This window comes from Musca autumnalis, unplaced genomic scaffold, assembly GCF_047663935.1.
Source record: "Musca autumnalis isolate F117 unplaced genomic scaffold, ASM4766393v1 scaffold_4, whole genome shotgun sequence".
NCBI classification, from domain to species: Eukaryota; Metazoa; Arthropoda; class Insecta; order Diptera; family Muscidae; genus Musca; species Musca autumnalis.
In genome coordinates, this window is record NW_027411977.1 from 55,811,424 (window position 1) to 55,836,095 (window position 24,672).

The window sequence follows — 24,672 nt, forward strand, 5'->3', positions numbered from 1 at the left end:
GTTTATACTCTTTTGTTTAGTGACGGACATATGTAGGGATCTACAACCCGGCTTGCTTTAGGGATCTCTAAGAACAAAATGTAACGAACGGGAGGAGAGACTTTTTATGGAAAATTCCATTTATGCTTAATTAATTTATTTTTAATTGTTTCTTTCCAAAAGTAGTTTCTTCTTTATTTTCAGATTCTTGTTCCTTTTCGTTTCGGACTTTTTTTCAAATTCCAAGAAGCGAGATTTGATTGATTTCATTCTATGTCAGATTTAGGACAGACAAGGGAACTTTTAAAATAGCAATGTGTGCAGTCCGATTCTATTTTTAGCTCGATGGTTGGGACTTCATATAATACCAATTGTTTAGAAATTTTAGTTGTTTGATATGCAGGAAATGTAAGACAACATCACGACGACAGTTCTAACAACTTTGGTCTGTTCCAGAAACTGCAAGAATCTACTTATTTTTACTACGATAACAATTTTTCCTTTATGTTATCGAAAAAAATAGTAAAAAAATTAGTAGATTTTTGCAGTACTGGAACATACCAAAATGAAAATAAACAGGTGTGTAAATAAAAACACAAACATCATCTCTATTGGATCGATGGAATGGGTACAAATGCTGATGAAAAGATCGGATCTTTCACGACTTCCTTGGTATTGGTTCAAATCCTAATGAAAAGATCGGATCTTTCACGACTTCCTTTGAACCAATGCAAAAGATGACATGAAATCACGTCATCGCAAAGAACCCCTTCCGTCAAATTTTGCTGGGCCCAGCAAAATGTTCGATGCCAAAGATGACATTCAATCATGGGTGCAAGTGATCTAGCATGTCATCTTTTTAGCATCTTCATCGATGAATTTTATATGAGCGTGGACCCCAAAAGATGACGTTCTTTTCTGGATCCTAAGCATGTCATTTTAACCAATGCGTTGACATGTCATTTCCACCAATGCTTTGGCATGTCATTTCCACCAATGATTTGACATGTCATTTTCACCAATGCTTTGACACGTCATTTTCACCCATGCTTTGACATGTCATTTTAACCAATGCTTTGGCATGTCATTTTCACCAACCCCTTGGCATGAAATTTTCATGTCTTGTTTGGAAAATGGAAATGCTGTATTGAAATATGGTTTTCATGAAAAACAAAACTCTTTATTAATTCAAACGAATTCATGAAATAGCTACAATTAATTTATCAGTTTAGTTTTTCAAAAGTTTACATCCAAAATTGCAATGTAATCACCACCGCTGCAACGCAAAAGATTACTTCCTCCGTTCTCCGCAACTGATATTCTTTCATCTTACAAAAGGTTTTTTCAATTATCTTCCCATCACCAGTTCAGATTTCAACATGGACTCCAAATGCACTCCTTTAAGTATATTTATTTCGTAAATTACTTTTATTTTATAATTTTGTTATTTTATAACAACATTTTGGTAATTTATACTCTTTTGTTTAGTGACGGAAATATGTAGGGATCTACAACCCGGCTTGCTTTAGGGATCTCTAAGAACAAAATGTAACGAACGGGGAGGAGAGACTTTTTATTGAAAATACCATTTATGCTTAATTAATTTATTTTTAATTGTTTCTTTCCAAAAGTAGTTTCTTCTTTATTTTCAGATTCTTGTTCCTTTTCGTTTCGGACTTTTTTTTTCAAATTCCAAGAAGCGAGATTTGATTGATTTCATTCTATGTCAGATTTAGAACAGACAAGGGAACTTTTAAAATAGCAATGTGTGCAGTCCGATTCTATTTTTAGCTCGATGGTTGGGACTTCATATAATACCAATTGTTTAGAAGTTTTAGTTGTTTGATATGCAGGAAATGTAAGACAACATCACGACGACAGTTCTAACAACTTTGGTCTGTTCCAGAAACTGCAAGAATCTACTTATTGACCTGTTCCCGTACTTTATAAAGTGGTAAAAGTCGTAAAAGTTGTAAAAGTCGTAAACGATTTTCATATAAATTTTGTGTACGGGAACGCAAAATGTGTAAAAGTGGTAAAAATTGTAAAAACTTTTTAGTTCTGGAACAGAGCTTATTTTTACTACGATAACAATTTTTCCTTTATGTTATCGGAAAAAATAGTAAAAATTAGTAGATTTTTGCAGTACTGGAACATACCAAAATGAAAATAAACAGGTGTGTAAATAAAAACACAAACATCATCTCTATTGGATCGATGGAATGCTGATGAAAAGATCGGATCTTTCACGACTTCCTTTGCATTGGTTCAAATCCTAATGAAAAGATCGGATCTTTCACGACTTCCTTTGAACCAATGCAAAAGATGACATGAAATCACGTCATCGCAAAGAACCCCTTCCGTCAAATTTTGCTGGGTAGGCATATGCTTTGGTATTTGGTCTGTCTGGTTACTTTCCCAGCAAGAATTGACCAGCAAGAACTTTCTCAGAGAGTAAGGAGTTTTTATTCTCTTTTGCTAGAAAACTGTAAAAAGTAAACAGACAACTTCCCAGCAGAAACCAGCAAGCAATCAGCTGGCTTGCCAAAACAGAACAATTTGTCCGCCAATAAAGGAACCAAACACGTTGTATTTTATTAAAAATAAAAAAGAAAATGTCCCAAAAAATGATTTTCCCACTTTGCAACTTTGCTCTCCAAAAAAGCAATACAATTAGGCTTGCTATTTCCACAATAAAAATGTTTTTAATTTTCACAAACATAAATCAACGAAAATTTTAAAACAGACCCAGCAAAATTTGGCGGAAGTGATTCTTTGCGATGATGTGATTTCATGTCATCTTTTGCATTGGTTCAAAGGAAGTCGTGAAAGATCCGATCTTTTCATTAGGATTTGAACCAATGCAAAGGAAGTCGTGAAAGATCCGATCTTTTCATCAGCATTTGTACCCATTCCATCGATCCAATAGAGATGATGTTTGTGTTTTTATTTACACACCTGTTTATTTTCATTTTGGTATGTTCCAGTACTGCAAAAATCTACTAATTTTTACTATTTTTTCCGATAACATAAAGGAAAAATTGTTATCGTAGTAAAAATGAGTAGATTCTTGCAGTTTCTGGAACAGACCAAAGTTGTTAAAACTGTCGTCGTGATGTCTCACATTTCCTGCATATCAAACAACTAAAACTTCTAAACAATTGGTATTATATGAAGTCCCAACCATCGAGCTAAAAATAGAATCGGACTGCACACATTTAAGAGTTCCCTTGTCTGTTGTAAATCTGACATAGAATGAAATCAATCAAATATCGCTTCTTGGAATTTGAAAAAAAAAGTCCGAAACGAAAAGGAACAAGAATCTGAAAATAAAGAAGAAACTACTTTTGGAAAGAAACAATTAAAAATAAATTAATTAAGCATAAATGGTATTTTCCATAAAAAGTCTCTCCTCCCCGTTCATTACATTTTGTTCTTAGAGATCCCTAAAGCAAGCCGGGTTGTAGATCCCTACATATTTCCGTCATTAAAACAAAAGAGTATAAATTACCAAAATGTTGTTATAAAATAACAAAATTATAAAATAAAAGTAATTTACGAAATAAAAATACTTAAAGGTGTGCATTTGTAGTCCATGTTGAAAACTGAACTGGTGATGGGAAGATAATTGAAAAAACCTTTTGTAAGATGAAAGAATATCAGTTGCGGAGAACGGAGGAAGTAATCTTTTGCATTGCAATTTTGGAGGTCAACTTTTGAAAAACTAAACTGATAAATTAATTGTAGCTATTTCATGAATTCGTTTGAATTAATAAAGAGTTTTGTTTTTCATGAAAACCATATTTCAATACAGCATTTCCATTTTCCAAACAAGACATGAAAATTTCATGCCAAGGGGTTGGTGAAAATGACATGCCAAAGCATTGGTTAAAATGACATGTCAAAGCATGGGTGAAAATGACGTGTCAAAGCATTGGTGAAAATGACATGTCAAATCATTAGTGGAAATGACATGCCAAAGCATTGGTGGAAATGACATGTCAACGCATTGGTTAAAATGACATGCTTAGGATCCAGAAAAGAACGTCATCTTTTGGGGTCCACGCTCATATAAAATTCATCGATGAAGATGCTAAAAAGATGACATGCTAGATCACTTGCACCCATGATTGAATGTCATCTTTGGCATCGAACATTTTGCTGGGTAATTTTTACTATCTTTTTCGGTAACATAAAGGTAAAAATGTTATGGTAGTAAAAAATAGTAGCTTCATGCAGGTTGTGGAACAGAGCAATTGTTTTGAAGTTTTATGCATACTCGAATGAAAAAAAAATAAATTGACATACCTGGGTAATTGTGCCATGTAGTGTCTGGTGCATGGTACAAATACACAGGTAGCCGCATCGGCAATTGTTGGCAACATAAGATGTCAAAATTTGACATAAATTCAATCATGGTATAAGTAAAGAGGTAGATTTAAATGAAAAAAATCTATAAAACCCTTGTTTTTCTTGAATTCCTAAAACTTCAAAATAAAAGCAACAAGTGGGTTTGTTTACAATGCATTTTTTGAGCATTTTATAAAATGCGCGAAAAATGAATGAAGAGTTAAGTTTTCTCCACATAATCGAGTTGTGAATATGATAAACTGATTGTTTCAATGCAAATCTCACCAAATTCTTCCATACAAATGGTCTAAAAACAATTTTAAAAATCATTGAATTCGATTGTTTTTAAAATTGTTTGGCATATTATTCAAACACCACACATACATACACAGTTTGTTTATATTGTTTTGAAGTTTTAGGCATACTCGAATGAAAAAATTTAAATTGACATAAAGCTTTGGCTAACCTTTCTTATTAAACCATGAATTCAATGCAATTGACACATTATGTTACCATCAGCTGGCATGACAATGCTACCTGTATTATTGTACCATGGTCTGGTGTGTACCTCAGTTTGTATAATGTGCTGTCATTCATATGGCATCTCTATCAATTCATAACAGCTGATATCGGCGAACTAGACGTAAACATTGAGAATGTTTGATTTTATTTTTGCAACGCTTTGAAACGTTTATTCTGGAACAAATTAGAAGGATATTTGGATATTTATATTGAAAAACTATTGTATTTTCATTGTAATGAAAAATGGAATCGGAAAGTGTCGACGAGGTTTGTTAAATTATCGAATATCTCAAAAAACAACAAGAATCAAAGGAATCGGAATCTATTTTTCATCATCTGTTTACTATATTATTTTTAGATTGAAGTTTGTCAAAATGTTGAGCCACATGAAGTTGAAGAGACTGTGAAATCGAAGGCTGTCGTCAAATTTGCACAAGTTCAAGCACCTGTTAAATTTAATCGTTTGGAATGTAATACAAACTTAAATTTACCACCATCCAATTGGTTGACAAGTGCTGACAGCAATTATGGTTTACAACAGGCGTTGTATCACAATCCTGGTTTTGCCAGTTTTCGTATGGCTCATATGTTTCCTGACTGTGTTGGCGAAGTAGATGTGGTGGCTGATGCCGAAAACATCAAGAAACTGCTTAAATTGCCATATGCCTCAAAGGGGGCGGTTAGTATGACAGTGCATAAGGTGGGCAATACTCTGTTGTTGGATGAGTTCGATATACAAAAGTACTTATTAAGAAAGGCTGATGATGATTGGAATTGGCTAAGGACTTTTATTATGGAACAAATATTGGCCTATGGTGATGGGGGTCATAGTGTTTGTCTTAAGGATAAGTCGCGCGAGGCAATACAAACAAAAAATTTACTTTCAAAATTCTTGTATTATTCGTTGAAACAGTCGCCCAGTTGTGAGGCAACCGAAAAAAGGGCGGTTGACGACAAGGAACTACGTATACCCTTGCCGATTACCGGACCCGTTCTACCTGAGCCTAAGGTGGAAGAAAATGTACCCGATCCCAATTCATCGCATGTTTTCCAACGTAATGTGGTGTGGACTTTTGAAGATATACGCATGCTGATTGGTACTGACATGCCCATTTTCGGCGGACCCAATAGACCTTGCATTAGCCTGAGGTTACGTGATATGGCAAAACCGATTAATGTGCTTACCGGTATCGATTATTGGCTGGATAACTTAATGTGCAATGTTCCTGAAGTGGTGATGTGTTACCATTTGGATGGAATTGTCCAGAAATATGAGATAATTAAAACCGAAGATTTACCATATTTGGAAAACTCACAATTCTCACCACAGCTAGTGAAGAATGTTGCACAAAATATTTTGTCATTTCTCAAAGCGAATGCCACCAAAGAGGGACACACCTATTGGTTGTTCAAGGGACGCAATGATGATGTCGTCAAATTGTATGACCTAACAACTTTGTGTAAAAATCAAACAAGCGCCCAAGAAGAAGAAGAATGTGATGAGACTCAAGGTAATCCATTCACTGTACCAGTTGCAATGCTGCTCTATACCGTGGCGAGAAATATGAAAAACCGTAATGAACCAATAAGTGCAAAGACAGCTGGTAACATACGAGCTCTGTTGGACAATTGTATTAAATTATTGCCCAAAGAAAAATACCCTCAAATAGTCACCTCCTCCCATTATATACTATCAGATTTACATATCCCAGCTGGTATTGATCCCAAAGATCCGAAATTCGATATATGCGATACTGACTCGGACACACAATCCGTATATGAGGAGGAAGATGAGGACGAAGAGGATGAAGAAGAATTTGTTTATGACGACAAGGATCATTTTGGAGATTTAAGCAAAGATCATAGTGTGGCTGTGCAGAATATATGTGATACGTTGAAAGATTTTACTTTTGATAATCACCAACCCAAATCGAGCAAACAAAGACCTTCGCCACTTATTGCCACTGTGGAGGAGAGATGCAGCATATCACTGCAACACATAAATCAGGGACTTTCATGTTTGCAATTTTTCAATAAAAATGAAGAATCATTTATAAAAGAATCCGAGGCAAGGGCTAAAGATGAGGAAAAAGCAAGAATACTGCATGAAGAACAGAATCCCAATATGGCCAAGCCATTCAAGCCAATTCCCTTGCCATATGAAACATTAAAATCTCCTACAAAATCTGCAGACACCCAACCTGAAGCATCAGCCAATGAACAGTCCTTAGCTGAAAACAAGGGCAAAAAATCGAAGTTGAAAAAATCACAAAGTCGCGACTTAAAACCAGCTCTAACTTCAGCTCAAGCAGCCAGTGATAATCATTCCATACCTCCACAACAAATTGCTGTTAGCTTTAATTCTCAACTATTCGGCTCATGGAATGTTCATTTGAAATTATTACTCTTGGAGAAGGCTTGTCTAACGTATGCCACATTGGCCGAATTTCAATATGTTGAACAGAAATATGGTCTCAGCCTGCGTTACATATATATGGCTTGTAAATGTCAACATGTGGTTCTGAAATATGTCTCCACAATGGTGTCACAAAAACGTTGTCTGCTGGGCAGAGCTGGTGATTGCCTTTTTCAAATGGCTAAAAACTGGGAGAATATTGAAGAAAATATAAAAGATTTTCACAAGAGCGATGAAGATGAAAAGTACATTGAAATGGAATTGGACAAGGAATTGGGTAAGTAGTATAACGTTAAATGCAGTTACATTTTCAAAAATTGTATACAAATATTTGTATTACTTTCCCCCCCTGTAGATGCTCATGATTGTTCCGAGTTACTAATTCCACAGGAAAATGTTGAGCATCTTATGGTATCGAGTTGTGCATGTTATGAAAATGCATTGGAACTTGTGAATAATGCTGCGGTGAAAAGTAATGCCGATGAAGAAGCACGTCACGAGTTGTTACGACGTTTGGGAAATGTTCGCAACGAGTTGGGTGTAAAGTATATGTTTTGGTCACAGGAGCAATATACTAAGCATTTACAAGAGAATTCAGAGGAAAAGAAAGGCACCGAGGAAAGCGATCAAAATAAATCTCAAAATAATGATGATGAAGATGCAGATGAAAAACCCAATTCCATTGCGGATCCTTTGTATTTGAAATTAGCAATGAAATCCTATGATTGCTTAATACGAGGCATTAAAGCATTTGGTTTGGTCGAGGACAATGTTAATATGGCATTTTTATATTGTAATATGGGCAGATTTATGCGTTTCAGAGCACATCTAATTACAGATGAAAAGTGAGTGACTTTTTAGGTTAATTGTTTTATATATGGGCAACTAATTAAAAATATATTCCGTTATTTCAGCATTGATGTTATTCAGCAACAAAAACGATTCTACAATGAAGCATTTTCATTTTATGAAAAAGCCCAAGATGTTTTGGGATCACGCAAATCAAATCCTGAACTATGGGATTTGGTGAATTGGGAATTGTCAACAGCAACATTTACCTTGGCAAAACAATTGCAAGATTGTAGCAGTGCAGATGAGGTAAGACTGAATGCTATTCGAAAAAATCATTTACAGGGATGGCCAAAAACACACATTTGCAGCTTATAACTTGCGCATAGGAAAGTTGTTGTTGGTGGCCATCCCTGATCTATTACCACCCTCCAAATGCATGCTTTGATGCTAATTGAAATCAAAACGGCAATGCTTGGTTTTTAGACCTTTTCGCAACTCTATTCCACATTTTTATTATTTAACAACAATGCCCAGCCTTACGATCTAAGGGCTGTAAACTATAGCTCGATAATATAACACGATTAAAATATCGCACCTGTTCAACAAAAGGGTACTAACTCAAAATTTTCTACTTTTCAGTAGAGACAAAAAACGATTTATGTTAATTTTAAAGGTATAATACACAAAAAAACTATGCCATCGTAAAGATATCTTTTTTACTACACTACAGCACTGGATTTCTTTTTATTTCATTAAGTATTTGGTCATATTTCTAACTATTTTTCGAGTTACTACAATTTTGTTGAAACAAATGTTTGTTTAAGTAGAGAAATTATTTCGACTTGTGCCCCTTTAACTGAAAAAATGGGCGTCGGTTGACATCATAAAGAGGGAACAATTCGAAATACTACTCTTTTGCTGAAATAATCGCGATGTAAATGACTGAATCATGTGGGCTCAACTTGAAATAAGTCTCTTTTGTCGATACAGAGTAGTTATTCTGAAGAGGTGACAATTGACTTATCGGTATTTTTTTACGAAAGAGTACGCAAAACAATGGGAGTTTTTTACAGTAGGTGGAGTTGATTATTATGTATCGTTTTTTTGATGAAAAGTGAAAATTTCAAAAATGTGAGTTACTACCCTTTTGTTGAACAGGTGCGATATATGTATAAATAGATGGGATCGCTTACTACTCAAACAAAAATACATTAATATAATAATATTGTAAAAATATTTTTAGATATTAAAGGTTTGAAACTACCCACGAAAAGTAGTTGAGAACAACTGTACAAAACGTATTCAAAGAATCTGAACTACTCACAAAAGCAATAATAATTCCTGTACATTTACACATTTCGTATGCAAAATAATTTCACAATTAATTTCTTATTGAGGAGTGCTATACTACAAATATAAAATATTTCAATAACAAATCAACCATAGCAGAACTTCCAGGAAGTTCTTGTTGTTGTAACAGTGTTTTATTATTATGTTTGTATGTTTGTTCTCCTGTTCAATCTGGCTCTGGGTCTATCTCCAGTTCCAGGAAGTTGGTTACTTCGATGGGATGTAACCACAGATCCACTGGAGTCAGATGAGTAGGCTTGGCGGGGCAGTTGAATAGGTGCTTAGTATCGTGCGGGCCCATGCCGCATACTGGGCAGATGTCTTGCACAGCGCGATCGATTCCCGCCCAATAGGAATGTAGACGACTGCAATATCCTGAGCGTAATTGAGCCAAAACTACTGTGGCTACCAGGTAGTGGTATCACACCAGCTGATCGAATAAGAAAAGTCAAATCCCTTTATAAAAAAATTATTTTTGTTGTAATTTTCCCAACTACATAATGCCATGTTCATACCAGCATTTGAATCACGTCGTTCGTTCTCATAATTACGACACGAATTAACCCGTTCATACGACATGGTACACAATTCATAGCAACATGATTCATATTTTCATGGTTTTTGCTTACTGATTTTAAAGAAAGTTTCAGCCAAAAGAGTCAAATTAATTTATATGAACTGAAAAAGTATTTATCCTTCTTTCAGATATCTATTTAATATTAAATTTTATTATTTTCATTCATGTTTTCTATTTTTTTCTCACAATTTTGGTGTTTTTAGTATATTTTCAAATTTTTCTATTTTAAAAATTAACGAGAGAGAGAGACCTGCCACAATAACTTTTGGTTTGGTATACAGACATTCCGGCGGGCATTTGATTTTTGTTTCTAAATTTGTACGCGAATTTTATGCGATGGACAAGAAATGCAAGTGCAATGAAAGAGAAGACACAATTTGCTATGATTTGAATGTATACTAGTCGTTAAACCGTTTACTTTTCATTCATATTTTGCAGTTTTTCTAAAAATGTTTGGGCTTTTAATAAATTTTTAAATTTTGTATTTTTCCTGCCATAATTAATTTATTTCGATAAATTCTCTCATTTGTTAGAGGTGGGACATATTTTATCGTCGTTCTGAGAGTAGTTTAAATTGAACAATGTACTCAAATCGTTGTTCGTTCTCAAAATTTTGTATAGGAAATGAAGTAATTACATTGTAATTTGGGGTCGAACAACGAATAGAGAGCGAATTACCGTCAGTCTGAACAAGGCATTAAGAAAGTTTTGACATAATATATTCAAAATTTTACGATGCCACTACCTGGGTAATTGTGCCATGAATTCAACTGAAACTCATAAGGGGTTGGAACTACTCAGTATAGAAAAAATAATTATTAATATAAATTCAATCATTTTTACCATAGGTAATCCATTAGGTCCATGATTGTTCCATCTTTATACCCTCAGCATTTATGCTTTCATACGGGCAAAATGTGTCTCATCGAAATAATGGTTTTAAGGCTAAACCTATAACTCTATTACAATTTGAAATACATGTATTTTGTTTTTGTATTTTTGAACTCACACGCAACACGCAGAGTTAAAGGTTTGGCCTTTAGACCCCAAGTATGTTTGTACTAAATCTGTTTCAGACAATTTGGAGTTTGTTTAGCCATGTCCGTCCGATTCTGTCCAAAATTTGGCTTTCATAATATTTTGTCCAAACTTAGTTTAGGTTTGAAGATAAGCCATATCAGTCCACTCCTTCAGGTACGTTCCCCGCAAAAGTTCAAACATATTTTGCGCACGATAACTCTGGAAGAGAGTATCCGATTTGGTCCGTACTTTGAACAGCGTAATATTTCTACGAGACATAGATCAGATTCTACATATCGTCGGTGTCATGCTTAACTGTTCCATACGCCAATTTTGACATTTTGAGATAAAGGTACCTTACAAAATTTTGAACCATGCTCTTTCGGATTCTTTGGTCGGTTTTTCTCTATCTCCTATAGTTTCTGAGATATTCAGATGCCAGTATGTTCCATATCCGCTTTGTGACCCAAAAAATCTTGTCGTTTTGTTCCATATCCGTAAAGCCTGGCGTATGGAACAAAACAACTTTGAACATTTTAGTTCCATATCCATGTCATTTGGCGTATGGAACAAAAAGAGACAAAAACGAATTGTTCCGCACCAAAAATGATGGCGTTTGGAACAAAAAATTGCCCATTTTGCCCAAGTAACGGAAAAGTGTGGCGTATGGAACAAATTGTTTTAAAGGACTTGGTTTAAAAACTGAAGAATAATAGTTTCTAAATCCAAATATTTTAGAATATTGTATTGTTACATGAAAACGAAAATTTATCAATCGTTTAAACAAAAAATCCCTAGTTTAATGACACATTTTTGATGTAAGTCCACAAAAATATACGCAAAAACGTTCATTCGACTTGAAGCTAACCGACTACAAAAATGGTATTATAAGAAAATCGCGTTTAAATGTTGTATGTTACCTTAGAAATGCAAAATATCAATCCGTTTTGTCCGATCGAAATTTTTACCACAAAAAAGTAGTGAAAAGTGGAGGCAATCCCTTAAATAAGTCTTAAGGAAACCTTAAATTATGGTCCTTATTGTATTTATATGAGAAAAATAAATGTTTCATTAAAAGTCCTGATTTTTAAACTCCACAGAAGCACTTCATATAAGGGAGGTGGAACACGATTGATAAAAAGTGTTTTGGTTGAAATGTGACAAAATGTGTTCCATGTCACACAAACTGTCAAAAACATGAAAAAAAGATTCCATGGAACAATTCAGCAACTTTTTGCAATTATAAAAATTGGCCAAAACTTCTAGACTATCACAGATATCTGACTAAAATAAACTACTGATATATTCTATGAGTTTAGTTAAGTAGAACTGAGCTCTTAAAGTATTGGATTATTGCACCATTTTTATCCTGTATGGCCTTAAACATTAACTTGAGTTTTTCTCGAATCAGGCAAATGGCGTATGGAACACTTAAGCATGACACCGACGATATGTCAACTCCTTCGGTTACCTCCAACTCAAAAAAATTTCGAGAAAATGCAGTTTAAGGACTTCTCTCGAACCACTGTGATCTTTGTTGTAATAAGTGGCATTCGCTGCCGCCATTACGACGCTACAAGTCTTTAAGGGCGCAAATTACTTCCTAAGAAAATAGTCCCAAAGCTTTAAAAATCCCTGTGGAACCATGTACAGTGGCTGAATGAAGCGCACGATAACTCTCCAACGGATCAGCCGATTCGGTCCAATGTTTGGCTTTCGTAATATTTTCCAAGCTTTGTTTAATTTCGACGATGGGCACCATCGGTACGCAAATTAATTTAACTCTAAAATTCAAACTTTTGTTAATTTTTGGATTCTCCCTGTTCATTTATGTATAAAAAAAGTACGTTAATGAAAGTTGGAAATTTCCAAAAGTGAACACTTCAAATTTGGCTGAAGATGATTTAAACATTACTCTTCATATTGGAAATTTAGTGTAACATTACAGTGGGGGTCATCATGAATGAAATTTCCCCGTGAGTTTTGTCTTTCCGCCGTTGCAACTTAAGGGAGAAAGTGAAAAAATGTACGGGGAAGTGCTGTTCATGATAAACCCCAATATATTATTTTGATAGGTCGAGGAGGCTTTTTGTGTTTACATCTGTTTCAATTTTGTATCATTCCAGACATGCCGTGGTGATTTGGAAAAAGAAGTCCTGGACCTTTTGCAAAAGTCATTAAAGTTATGTGACGTTGAGCATCCTGGTGCACGGCAAGTTGTATACACTTATCGCTCGGGATTAATTCATCAAAGGTAAGACAAATTGGAATTATTACTACTTATTTCAGATCACTTACATATTTAGGAGGCTTGATACAGAACATTTCTCTCATAAGACAAACAAACAGTAGATTTCCAATGCCTCCGAATAGTGCCTATGTAGTTCTAATCTTAGCTACCATACTTTTTGATCTCGTCGTTCACTTGTTCAGTCTTTACCTTCTCCATTTACGTCAAATAAGTTATTTTCAGATGCCTTACCAGGAGGGGCGTCTTCATCATAAGAACAATAGAAAAGCCAATATAATCGTAGTACTAATATACACTGTTGTTAAGGGAGCTCTACTATTTTTACAGTCAGGCTCGTGATATTTTACATAATCGACCTCATTTTCCCAGAAAGGAAGAGTACTTTGTTGTCAGTTTAGTATTTATTTCTTCATTTTTTCTCCATCACAAACCCGATGGTATCAATAATGTACATTTTATTTTTAGCGACGTTCAAACATAATATTAATGATTTCTAAATTTCAAATCGGCTATTAATGCTACATGGTCAGAAGGAAATACAACAGATGGTATTGCTATGTTTGCCTTTAGCTCTTCTTCCGTTGGTAGGGGGACATACTGTTCAACTTCCAAGCGATCACATTGATAAAATATATAATCTAAGCAAGCACTAAATAAATGTGTATAATTTGTATAGTCTGGCGTGCCACAGGCAGATTTTACAGCAAACGGTTGACTTAGGGATACTCCTTTTACGGCTTCTTCAGCATCTAAAATAAAAGGAAAAATTAACAAAAATTTTAAAATACTGTTTACCCCTGCCAACTTACTGCTGCTCCAGTCTATGAAATCTTTGTCCACAAAACCTTCAGTCATTAGACGATAAATGCCACATTCTGGAACACTGTTAAAATCACCACAGAAAATAATTGCCAATTGATTTTCGTTTTGTAGTGAATATTTCTCCAATGCTTTTTTGTAGATATCTTCAATGTACAACATGCTAAAACCGAATTGTAAGAGACGTATATGATCAGCATCTGGATGAAAATAGAGATGAGTATTTGCCACCAAAACATAACGATCACTTGACATCTTCAACAAATTTAATTGTAATGTTGTGGCACGATCGCAAATACGTTCCACTAGTTTTTCATTTGATTTAATTTTTTCCCACAGCCCTTGGAATACGTCTAGTTTTTGGATTTGTTCACCAATATTCAAGCAAAAAGTCTCAATTAATTCAAAACGATCCGAACGATAAAAAGTAGCAATACCTTCACCACTGCTACCTTTTTGTGCCATAACACCTCTAAAAGCTTGATTTTCATTTTCCAATACTGGTTTCAAATCATATTCAAATATTTTCATATCAACTTCTTGCAAGCAAATAATGTCAGCATTATAACCCAACAGTTCTTTAATATACAATTGTTTGCGATAGTCAACTTTGAGGGCATACGGTGGACAATATGGAAATAGATGGCTACGGGAATAATCACTGTCGGCATATAAATCGGCTAAAATATTATAGGACACGACCCTAAAGGCATCGTCTTTCAAGCGAGTTTGTGTAAATGAATGCCTTGTGTCAAAGGGACAAATTCCAGGACCCGCCTGAATTTCATTTTTGCTAATTTGTTCTACTGCAGGTCCAAGTTGGCCTTGCCCATTGCCAGGAGTTAAAACAAATTTCAAATGATGACCCACATCATCGTTCGATGTTTCATAGGAAAAACCTTCACCGCACTTTATCCAGGTGGCATGTTGAATATTACCCGATGGAGGCTGTGAAAAGAAAAAAGGATTAGTTAAAAATTGAGTGTATGTGTAGTCAAATGTGGAGGCTTAACTCTAGCTTAGAAAAAATGTGTGAATTTTTATCATGAACTGCCTTCATTGGTATAATAGAAACTTCTCCTTGTAAATTCACGAGTGTAAAGTTAGAGCTCATGTTGTGCTTTCCATATACCGAAAATTCAAAATTCATAGTCGTTTTTACAGAATAAAAAGTGTTGTTACCAATACAAACAGGACAGCAGCCTCTAATTTGTTCCCAAAAGATTCCCTCTAAATTACAATATGTGTTCTTGCCAGAAGAAATTTCTCCAGCAAAAACTTGCAAGTTATTAACGAAGAATAGAAATTTAACAAAGAATAAGTGAGTTAACAGACAACTTTCTGTAACAATTTTTGAGTAACCAGACAGACCTACTGATAAACATAGAAATCGGTCGTGAGTTTACACAGGCATTAATCTTACCATTTTAGCTTTAAACCATTCTGTGCGACAAAAGGCTTTATCCGAATATTTCATTTCCAATTTACTTGGGTATACAGTAAATCCAGCCATAATCGATGTGGGTAAAACTATATTCACCACCCATGGTTGATTGAGAACTACGTCAAAAATCTGTTCCAATACTTTCAAGGTTATATCGTTTGGTTGTTCCCTTAACAGTTCAGCGAAAGTTATATCCTCCAATTTGTCATTGGCTCGGCGAAATTCTATAGCTATCTAAAAAAACAAAAAGAATTTTATAATGAAATCTTCATCTTAGTGTTTGCTGGCTGGTTCTCACCTAATAACATACCTCTCCATTTGTTACATTTTCTGGAAGTGATTCCTGCACCTGATTCGATGTCTTCTTTTTACCTTTCCGTAATTTCTTATTGAACTCCTTTTCAATATTACCACGTATCCGATTAAGTGTGACTTCAAGTTTTTCATCAATTTTTCTACAAAAATTGAAATCTTTGTCGATATTCAATTCTGGATTGGCATAACGGAAACTTATGTGTAAATCTTCACTGCTAGGATCATGCCGGAAGTATACTTTGTCCGTAGTCATTGCTGATTTTCGTTGGAGACAAGCACTTCTAGCCTGCTTTGGAGTTATTTCAAACCTTGCTAGTCGCAGCAGCAAAGACCTTAGCATATTTTTGTTATAAGATGAATTAAAATGCTCTCACACCGCTCGTGGCTTTTAGGGATGTCAAATGGGAAGTTTTGTTTACTAGAGAAATATGAGTTGTATTACGAAATAAGATTTGTTTAATTTTTACAAAAAAAACAAGAACAACAGACTGGAACATTTAAGCAAATACTGATTATATGGTCCAAGTGCATGTTCTTTAATTAAATTTGTATATAATTTAGTTAACCTTTTCTAATTCAAAAAAATAATGGTGATATGCACTGCCATCTCTATACATAAATCTCCGAAGGTAGTCATATTTTGACAACTACACTTCTCTCCCATCATGCCATATGTTTGATAACAGCTGTTTTTGTTCCACATTTTTGCAATCGCAATAAAAGCGTTCCGACAAATAAAAGGGCGATTGAAACTAATTGATTCTATTTCAACACCGATGACTGTGGAATATGGCATAAAAGTGAATAATCAGAAGGTCCTAGTCAATGAACTCATGTTTGGGGCCAATATGTTATTACTTGAAGATCTGTGGTACTTGGTATTTGGCATAATTGCAAGCGGTAACTACTGACAAACTTAGTCCATTAGGTGGTTTTAAAAAATCGATGTCGGACTTTTTTTTGCGGCATCCCCCTAAAGTATTTAGTTTTGTTAGATTTTACCCCCCGTTTACACATGCAAGTGGCAGTTAAAAAATACCAATACACTCACACATATTCACTGCCACACCAACTATCAACCTCACTGCCGACAAACTTTCCTTGTAAGTAATCAATGAACCTAAGTGATTTGAAAGTTACACGCCGTACACATTATAACCTTTTTGCCGGGTTAATTTTCTTTGTGAGGATTTATTTGACATATAACCAATGGAATTGACATTTAAAACCCAGTGGGTTTGTTAAATCCGGTTATATATAAAAGTACGTTTACACATGCAAGTGCCACACAGTGGTTCCGCCCGTTGACAAAAATCGAAAAATTGGTGGCGACAAAAGGGTAGTAACAAAAAATTTTCATTTTTCATCAAAAAACGATACATAATATTCAACTCCACCTACTGTAACAAACTCCCATTGTTTTGTCTACTCTTATGTAAAAAAAACGATAACTCAATTGTCATCTCTTCAGAATAACTACTCTGTATCGACAAAAGAGACTTATTTCAAGTTGCACACACATGTTTCAGGCATTTACATCGCGATTTTTTCAGCAAAAGAGTAGTATTTCGAATTGTTTCCTCTTTATGTTATCAATCGCCGCCCCTTTTTTCAGTAAAAGGGGCACAAGTCGAAATAATTTCTCTACTAAAACCAACATTTGTTTCAACAAAATGGTAGTAACTCGAAAAATGGTTAGAAATATGACCAAATACTTAATGAAATAAAAAGAAGTCCAGTGCTGTAGTGCAGTAAAAAGATATCTTTACGATGACATAGTTTATTTGTGTATTATACATTTAACATTAACAAAAATTGTTTTTTGTCTCTGCTGAAAGGTAGACAATTTTGAGTTACTACCCTTTTGTTGAACAGGTGCGAAATATTCTCTAAACATATCACATTTTTAACATCCAGCCTTATTTTTGTAAATTTACAGCGGTTACAAGCCAAGTTAAGTCGAGAAGTTGTGATTTGTATGTGAGGTCTTAAAAACGAAAAATACATCCGCAAAGCATTCGTAGGTTATGTGTATAATTATAAAAAATTGGAGAGGTAAATGTGCACTTTTCAAAAGGAAACTTTCTCCATATGTCCATATTTATATTAGGCAATTTCCCTTGCGGCAATTGTCAGTTTAAAGGGGAGAGAGGTGAGGTATATGGTAACCCTTTGCCTCTCAACACCCTCCATGACATATTCAAAATTTTACGATGCCACTTCATGGGTAATTGTGCCATGACACCCTCTCTCACCGACAAACTGACAATTGCCGCAAGGAAAAATTGTCTAACCCAACCTTTACACATGCCACCCTACAAACATTTTTTCAAATTTTTAATCGCTTAAAGATAATCTGCGATTCGCGGGGAAGATCAATTCAATCGCGGAAGAGCGCGCCTAATGATAACCTGCGAATCGCCGACATAAAGTAACTGTGTCCGGGAAGCGAATCGCGAGGAAGAATCGCAGATTAATCATCTGGAAGATCTTCAGAAGATCAAAATGTAAAGAAAAATTAAAAAAAGAATAGAACAATTGTTTTTTGTTTCTTTTATTTCTTGTTTAGTTTACTGCTTTTGTTTTCTTTTCTGCTTTGTTATGGTTTTAAATTATTCCTTTATGTTGTGGTTATTTGTTATAGGCACTGTACTCAGTACTGTTTCCTCAGTCACTATGTTGTCTTTTGGTTAAACTTGGCAAAACCTGGCCATGTGTGGTTTGTCAATACTCATAATATTATACGTGCCATTTATATCAAAGTTCTGTAGAAAGTGTATATGAGAATTATATGCAGCAAAATCAAAAATGTTAGTAACAATCATCTGTTGCTCTTCCAGAAGAGTCTTCTGTGATTCCAAACGGCGATCATTTGAAAAATGTAAGAAAAAAATGTAAACAATCACCCAATGATCGCCGTGGGGAATCACAGAAGATTAATCTAAGCGAACAATCTTCCAAAAATTGAAAAAATGTTGGCAGGGTTCATGCCAGCAAAATTTTGAGCTGGCTGCCAATGATATGTCGAAAATGAAAAAAGAGTTGCCGAGACTATTTTTTAATCCATGTACATTTTTGTTTCTTTTAAGAATGCAAAGATTTAATGCATATTTCCAAAAAGATTAGGAAACACAAATAATACGTCTTGGCAGCTCCAATATATTAGTGGTTAGTAAAGACATAATTTTGATGTTTTTCATGCAAATACAGGTTGATAAATAATTTCCCCTCTGGGATTATACAATATTGAAAAGGCGGCAATACCAGATTCATTATAGCTGTGTTCCAGAACTAAAAAGTTTTTAAAATTTTTACGACTTTTACACATTTTACTCGAAAAAGCGTTCCCGTACACGAAAAAGTTGTAAAATGTTCACTTCTCTTTAAACAAAAATGGCGCTGAATGACGCTTTCTTTAAAAACTTTTTACACGACAAATTTGGGCGAGTAAAAAATAGTAACATGGTTGCCGGCGTCTGATTGGCTGATACGCCGACTTTGACATTTGTTCCAGTTTTTTTTGACGTATTTTCCATTTTTCCGTTCCCGAACTATAGGTGTGTACGATAACCCAATAATTTGTACAAATTCGTACAAATTTTTACTGAATGCTGTTCGATAACAAAATTATCCAGCAAAAGAGAGCGAGTTTGGAGAGAGTTTTGTGACTGAGAACTTGCAAATTTTTGCTGGGAAAATTTGTCCCGCAAAAATTTGCAAGTCTGATCAGCTGACTTTTAATCACCTGTTCAATGTAAACAAATCGAAATGTTAACATTTTTGACCAAGAAAATTTCACAATAGCACATTTTTTTTAGATCCTAAAGCGTTGTGGATAGTATTAAAGCATTAAATAAGTAAAGTGCAACTATAAAATTTATGTTTTTGTTCCGTTTGGTTTAAAACATAAAAAGAAACAAAAACAAATTTCATAGATTTTCGAAAACAGCTGACTTTCCTGCAAGTTTTTGCAAAATGCTGTTCGATAACTTTCTGCAATTTTTCTTACTTGAGAGAGTAAAATTCACTGAGAGTGGTTGCTGGAACTGACTGAGTAATTATTGCTGGGAAAGTTATCGTACACACCTTATTTCAAACAACTTTTGTGTGAAAACAATTTTTTTGCAGTTTTCTCTTTTACGAGTTTTACTATTAAAAAGTACGGGAACGAAGCTTATGTTTATGACTGAAAACAATCTTTTTAAAACGAAATAAAATAAAAATAGTAAAATATGTTGTGAATTGTGTTTTAAATCTGAAATATAATGCAATTTTGTATGTTATATGCGGCTTAAAATAATTTTGAAATTGAACTTGCACTGGCATGTGTAAACACACAAGAAAACTGCATGCCAGTCGAACACTTTTTCTGCATTTTCGAGTATAATACATGTACTCAATTGGCGTTACTTCATTAAAAAAATTCTTAATAAATGAATTTTTCTGCTATTTTTAATATAATTACTATTAATTTATGTTGAGTTTTACTAATGTTGTGAGCATTTGTGAGTCTCGAAATTTTTTTAGAATGTAGGGAAAAGTCTCTAGTTTAAGTCCAGCTGCCCCCATCTGCCACCCGCTAAATTATTCCTCTTACATCACGCCCGTAAAATCGTCAAAATTCCGTAAATCGAGAGGTACGTTTATATGGAAGCTATACCTAAACTTGGACTTATACTGAAAATTGTTGGCAAGGAGGTATTTTGCTTAGTCAGAACTCAAAATGCGAAATTACAGCCAAATCGGTTGGAAAATGTGGGTAAAATCGTTAAAATTTCGAAAATCGGGAGGTACCTTTATAGGGGGGCTATACCTAAACGTAGACCGATATTGACCATTTTTTGCATGGAGGTATTTGGTTCACTCAGAACTCAAAATGCCAAATTACAGCCAAATCAGTTGGAAAATTTCGCTAATATTGTCAAAATACCGAAAATCTGAGGGTACGAAAGTCTGAGGGTACGAAAATCTGAGGCGGCTATACCTAAACGTGGACCTATATTGAATATTTTTTGCTTCTGTTTATTCACTCAGAACTTAAAATGCAAAATAACATCCAAATCCATGGTAGAACAAGAAAAGGTAGCAGCAATACCCAGCTGACTGAACTGGGTTGTAGTGTTAGTGTCAAATTCCATTCGACATTTTATGTATTTATATCTATGTTCGATGTATATTAGGGATATATATTTTTGAAGAACAAACTTATTCATAAGAAAAACAAACTATTTCCCATAAAGACGGCTTCATATCATTGACATGTAACCTCCTCCAGGTTCGAACGACATGCCGCACACTAAAACACCGCTTATAGAGGCGGTACAATATTTGTTAATATGTGTGGTAATTTGTTAAACTTGAAAAGAATAAAGCCCTAATAAACATGTGCTTTTTGTTTTCAAAAGCAAATGATTGAAACATCTTCTCTTTTTTCAATGAATTACCAGCGACCCGAAACATTTTTGCAAGTATTCTACCTTCTGCGAGAAATCATGCATTTAGTGGAATGATATGGAAACATTCAAATTGAAAATCTAACGAGTTTTCATTCATGTTTTCCAAAATATTCAATCAAATGTGAAAAATTATTAGTTTTTTAAATTCCAATAATTTATAGACATTTCCTTGTTTTGTTTACATTTACGTTGACACTAAGGTTTACAAACAAAAACAAATTCCTTTGTGGTTGTTGTTCGAGTTGTATTTGTTGTAGTATTAACTTTACCTTGTATTTGTTCTACCATGATCCAAATCGGTTGGTTACTTTGGTCAAAATTGTCAAAATACCACAAATCGGGCGGTACCTCTCTATGGGAGCTATACCCATAGCAACAGAAATGAACAGGTAAAATTTTCTGTTCGATTAGACAATAAATTTGGCCTTTAATGCAATTTTGTGAAAATTCACCTTTGGCCCCATACAAATGCAACTATGCAAAATTTGAGGCCCCAGTGTCACGTGTTAACATATTCCGATGGTGCTCAAACTTTGGCAATCTTAAAATTTAACAAAACTAAACACTCGTGCCGCATAAAAAATCTTTGAAACAAGACGGGAATACAGCACACACCCGATTTTTTTTGAAATTTTTACCACAGGTTGGTCTCGATGTCCTGCACACAAAAAAGTCCATACTTCCCGTGATATAGGCCATTAAAGTTCCAAATTTTCCTTTAACTTATAATTTTCTTTTGCAATGCCGGTCTTCGGCCGGGGATTTAAGACTTTCTCCTATGGACAGGGGCAAATCTAGGGAACGGGAACAATAATTTATTTTAAATTATAAATTTTTCCTTTATTAGCCGGCCTTCGGCCGGGTTTTTAAGACTTTCTCCTATGGACAGGTGCAAGTCTCGGGAACGGGCACAAAATATTCTTTTAAATTATTTTTTCCAAATAGCCGGCCTTCGGCCGGGGATTTAAGACTCTCTCCTATGAACAGGGGCAAATCTAGGGAACGGAAACAAAACTTTATTTTATATTATTATTTTTTTTTTTTTTAGCCGGCCTTCGGCTAATTATTTTTGGAACTTTAAAGGCCTATATCTCGGGAAGTATGGACTTCCCACTTGTTTTCAGGACAACGAGACCTACCTGTGGTAAAAATCGCAAAAAATCGGGTTTGCGCGTGTATTCCCGTCTTATGCCAAACCTTTTTTTCCTTTTGAGTTGAAACCTGTATAATAGTCCGCCTTGCACGCTGAAGTTCGAGGTGTCTTAAGAAACGCCGTTCGTACTCGGCGATATACAGTAGGTCCCATATCATTGAGCTAATATGAATCGGGGTGCACTCATTGATATGATAGAAGTCTCCCTTGTCCCGTCTGGGATGTTTGTGGAACAATTATTATTATAATAGTCTATGGTGCTTTTCCTTAAACTCTAGGCATTAAACTTTCAGGCATTTTCACAAAAGTTCAAACATTTTCTGTAAAAGGGTGTGAACGATAACTCTCGAACAGAGCAATCGATTTGGTCCAAACTTTGCCCAACATTTTATTCCTTCCAGATATAGGGTTCGAATATGAAGTATATCGTTGTAAGTTGTCCTTGCGACACCTTTAATGACGGTACAATTTTTTTCTTGCGCAATCGACAAAAATTCGATTTGAATAAAGGATATTCCTCTTTCCAATTTTATCATTGAAATCCCTTAATGTTATTGTAATGGGCAGGACAACGTTCATGTCTTTTTTAACCGCTCTGATCGTCCTTTTCTGTTGTAGGAGCATGGACACAGTTGATATTTATATTGAAGAATTTAGACAAGATATTTTATGCTGAGATATTTTAATCCCATAATGCATAATCCAAAATATTTATTTTCAGAATTGCATCATTTCATCACAGTCAATTAAGAAACAATTACTCTGATTCCACTACTTTACCAAAACCCATACTACAGCTGTGTAAATATCATTATGAAAAAGCTGCAAATATCTTGGATAGTTTGAGGGAAGCTGCGGATTACTTGGTGGTACAATTGGAACGTATCTCATTGCAAGAATTTTTAACAGAGAGTAAGTATTTATTATTAATATGTATTATGTACATACAATTCTAAGTTGAACACACCTAAAAATCCATGTATTTATTCGTTTCATTCTAGATTCTCTTCACAATACCCAGAAAATTAAACACTTACAGCAGCTACTGGATATATGTCTCAATTCCAAGTCATTGTTTGAATATGCCTTAAGTAATTGGAATTCGTCGTCGCCTGATAATAATACATCAACAGTGGGCAATTCAGCTGCGGTAACCTCAGGCGGAGGTGGTAATAGTGAGTTAGAGTTTCGAAAACATATACTTTTATTTGAGAGTCGCCTACAGAATGCCCTGAAGACCTTAATAAAGCTACTTTTGAACACAAAGGATCCAAAACAAAAAGCTGATCTGTACAAAAAGATGTATATGGAAACCTTGAATATTAGAAAAATAACAGGTGTTCAGAATGAACAGACGACTGTTGCTGTATTGGCACAACAATTTGCCAATCTATTGGAGAGACTGACACAATTGGAACGAATACATACAAATAATTTAAATAACAACAACAGCGGTAGCAGCAATACCAATAGCAACAACAACAATGGAACAAATAACGCTAACTAATAACTGCTAAGCAGTTGAAGTAGAATTTTAAGCCAACGATTAGTGTTTCTTTTTCTCTCTATTGGCCCTATTTATATTACATACATACATATTTCCTGTAATTCGAGATGGACAAAACGTTTACTCTTTCTCTAATACTTAGAATGTAGCAGTTATTGCAAATGCATCGAAGAACAGACCTAGCCATGTGCACCGAATTTAGATGGCACCAAAAGAATCGTATTAAAAGAGCCTTAAAGATGGACAGAATAAGCCCAGTTAATTTTATTTATGTTTTGTTATGTGATTTACAATTAATTTTCTTTTATTATTTTTCTTCAAATAAATAGCTTCGTTTATAGAATGAAACAATATATTTGCAATAAATGTCTGTTAAACAAGAGGTTGTTTGTTTTGGTTTATCGAAGTTAGTAAAGAATAGTACACATTGACAAGCAAAACTGACAGTCATCGTGGTCTATTTCGTGAATATCAAAGCCTAACTGAAAAATGTCTTTTGTAATCTCTAAATAATACCGTAAATATTGCATTTCAAACGTTTTTAGCTAAATAAAAGTTGTTATTTGCCGGAAAATTGTCCTAAAAGTACGTTGACTGTCAGTTTTGACTGTTAGTGTGTACTCCCCTTAAGGGGTACCCATTAAAGAAAATTATCAAGGATAGTATCAGGTATGTGATTGAAAACGATTCGACTCGTTTTGACATAAATCGAAATCGTATA

General features: G+C 34.6%; 2 protein-coding genes across 2 annotated transcripts; one reads left to right on the top strand and one right to left on the bottom strand.

The window, feature by feature from the left end:
* The first annotated feature begins 4,919 nt into the window (after nucleotides 1–4,919).
* LOC141404011 (erythroid differentiation-related factor 1) lies at nucleotides 4,920–24,331 on the top strand. The gene is made up of 7 exons (XM_073987183.1): nucleotides 4,920–5,118; nucleotides 5,210–7,544; nucleotides 7,623–8,112; nucleotides 8,182–8,365; nucleotides 13,133–13,260; nucleotides 23,166–23,356; nucleotides 23,446–24,331. Exons 1-7 carry the CDS (start codon nucleotides 5,095–5,097, stop codon nucleotides 23,949–23,951), a joined length of 3,858 nt encoding a protein of 1,285 aa, XP_073843284.1. The 5' UTR covers nucleotides 4,920–5,094; the 3' UTR covers nucleotides 23,952–24,331.
* On the bottom strand, nucleotides 13,640–16,466 carry LOC141404012 (2',5'-phosphodiesterase 12). The gene is made up of 5 exons (XM_073987184.1): nucleotides 16,402–16,466; nucleotides 15,831–16,253; nucleotides 15,500–15,754; nucleotides 14,067–15,024; nucleotides 13,640–14,006 (listed from the first exon to the last, which is right to left on the bottom strand). Exons 2-5 carry the CDS (start codon nucleotides 16,173–16,175, stop codon nucleotides 13,741–13,743), a joined length of 1,824 nt encoding a protein of 607 aa, XP_073843285.1. The 5' UTR covers nucleotides 16,176–16,253; nucleotides 16,402–16,466; the 3' UTR covers nucleotides 13,640–13,740.
* Nucleotides 24,332–24,672: the final 341 nt, after the last annotated feature.

What these genes read in the sequence shown, in the direction of transcription:
- LOC141404011 (XM_073987183.1), top strand. Translation starts at nt 5,095, where the DNA reads ATGGAATCGGAAAGTGTCGACGAG. An exon ending in CATCTAATTACAGATGAAAA is followed by an intron (nt 8,113 to 8,181) that starts GTGAGTGACTTT and finishes CCGTTATTTCAG; the next exon opens with CATTGATGTTATTCAGCAAC. An exon ending in GCAAGAATTTTTAACAGAGA is followed by an intron (nt 23,357 to 23,445) that starts GTAAGTATTTAT and finishes GTTTCATTCTAG; the next exon opens with ATTCTCTTCACAATACCCAG.
- LOC141404012 (XM_073987184.1), bottom strand. Translation starts at nt 16,175, where the DNA reads ATGCTAAGGTCTTTGCTGCTGCGACTAGCAAGGTTTGAAATAACTCCA. An exon ending in AAAATGTAACAAATGGAGAG is followed by an intron (nt 15,755 to 15,830) that starts GTATGTTATTAG and finishes TTGTTTTTTTAG; the next exon opens with ATAGCTATAGAATTTCGCCG. An exon ending in TTTCATAGACTGGAGCAGCA is followed by an intron (nt 14,007 to 14,066) that starts GTAAGTTGGCAG and finishes CTTTTATTTTAG; the next exon opens with ATGCTGAAGAAGCCGTAAAA.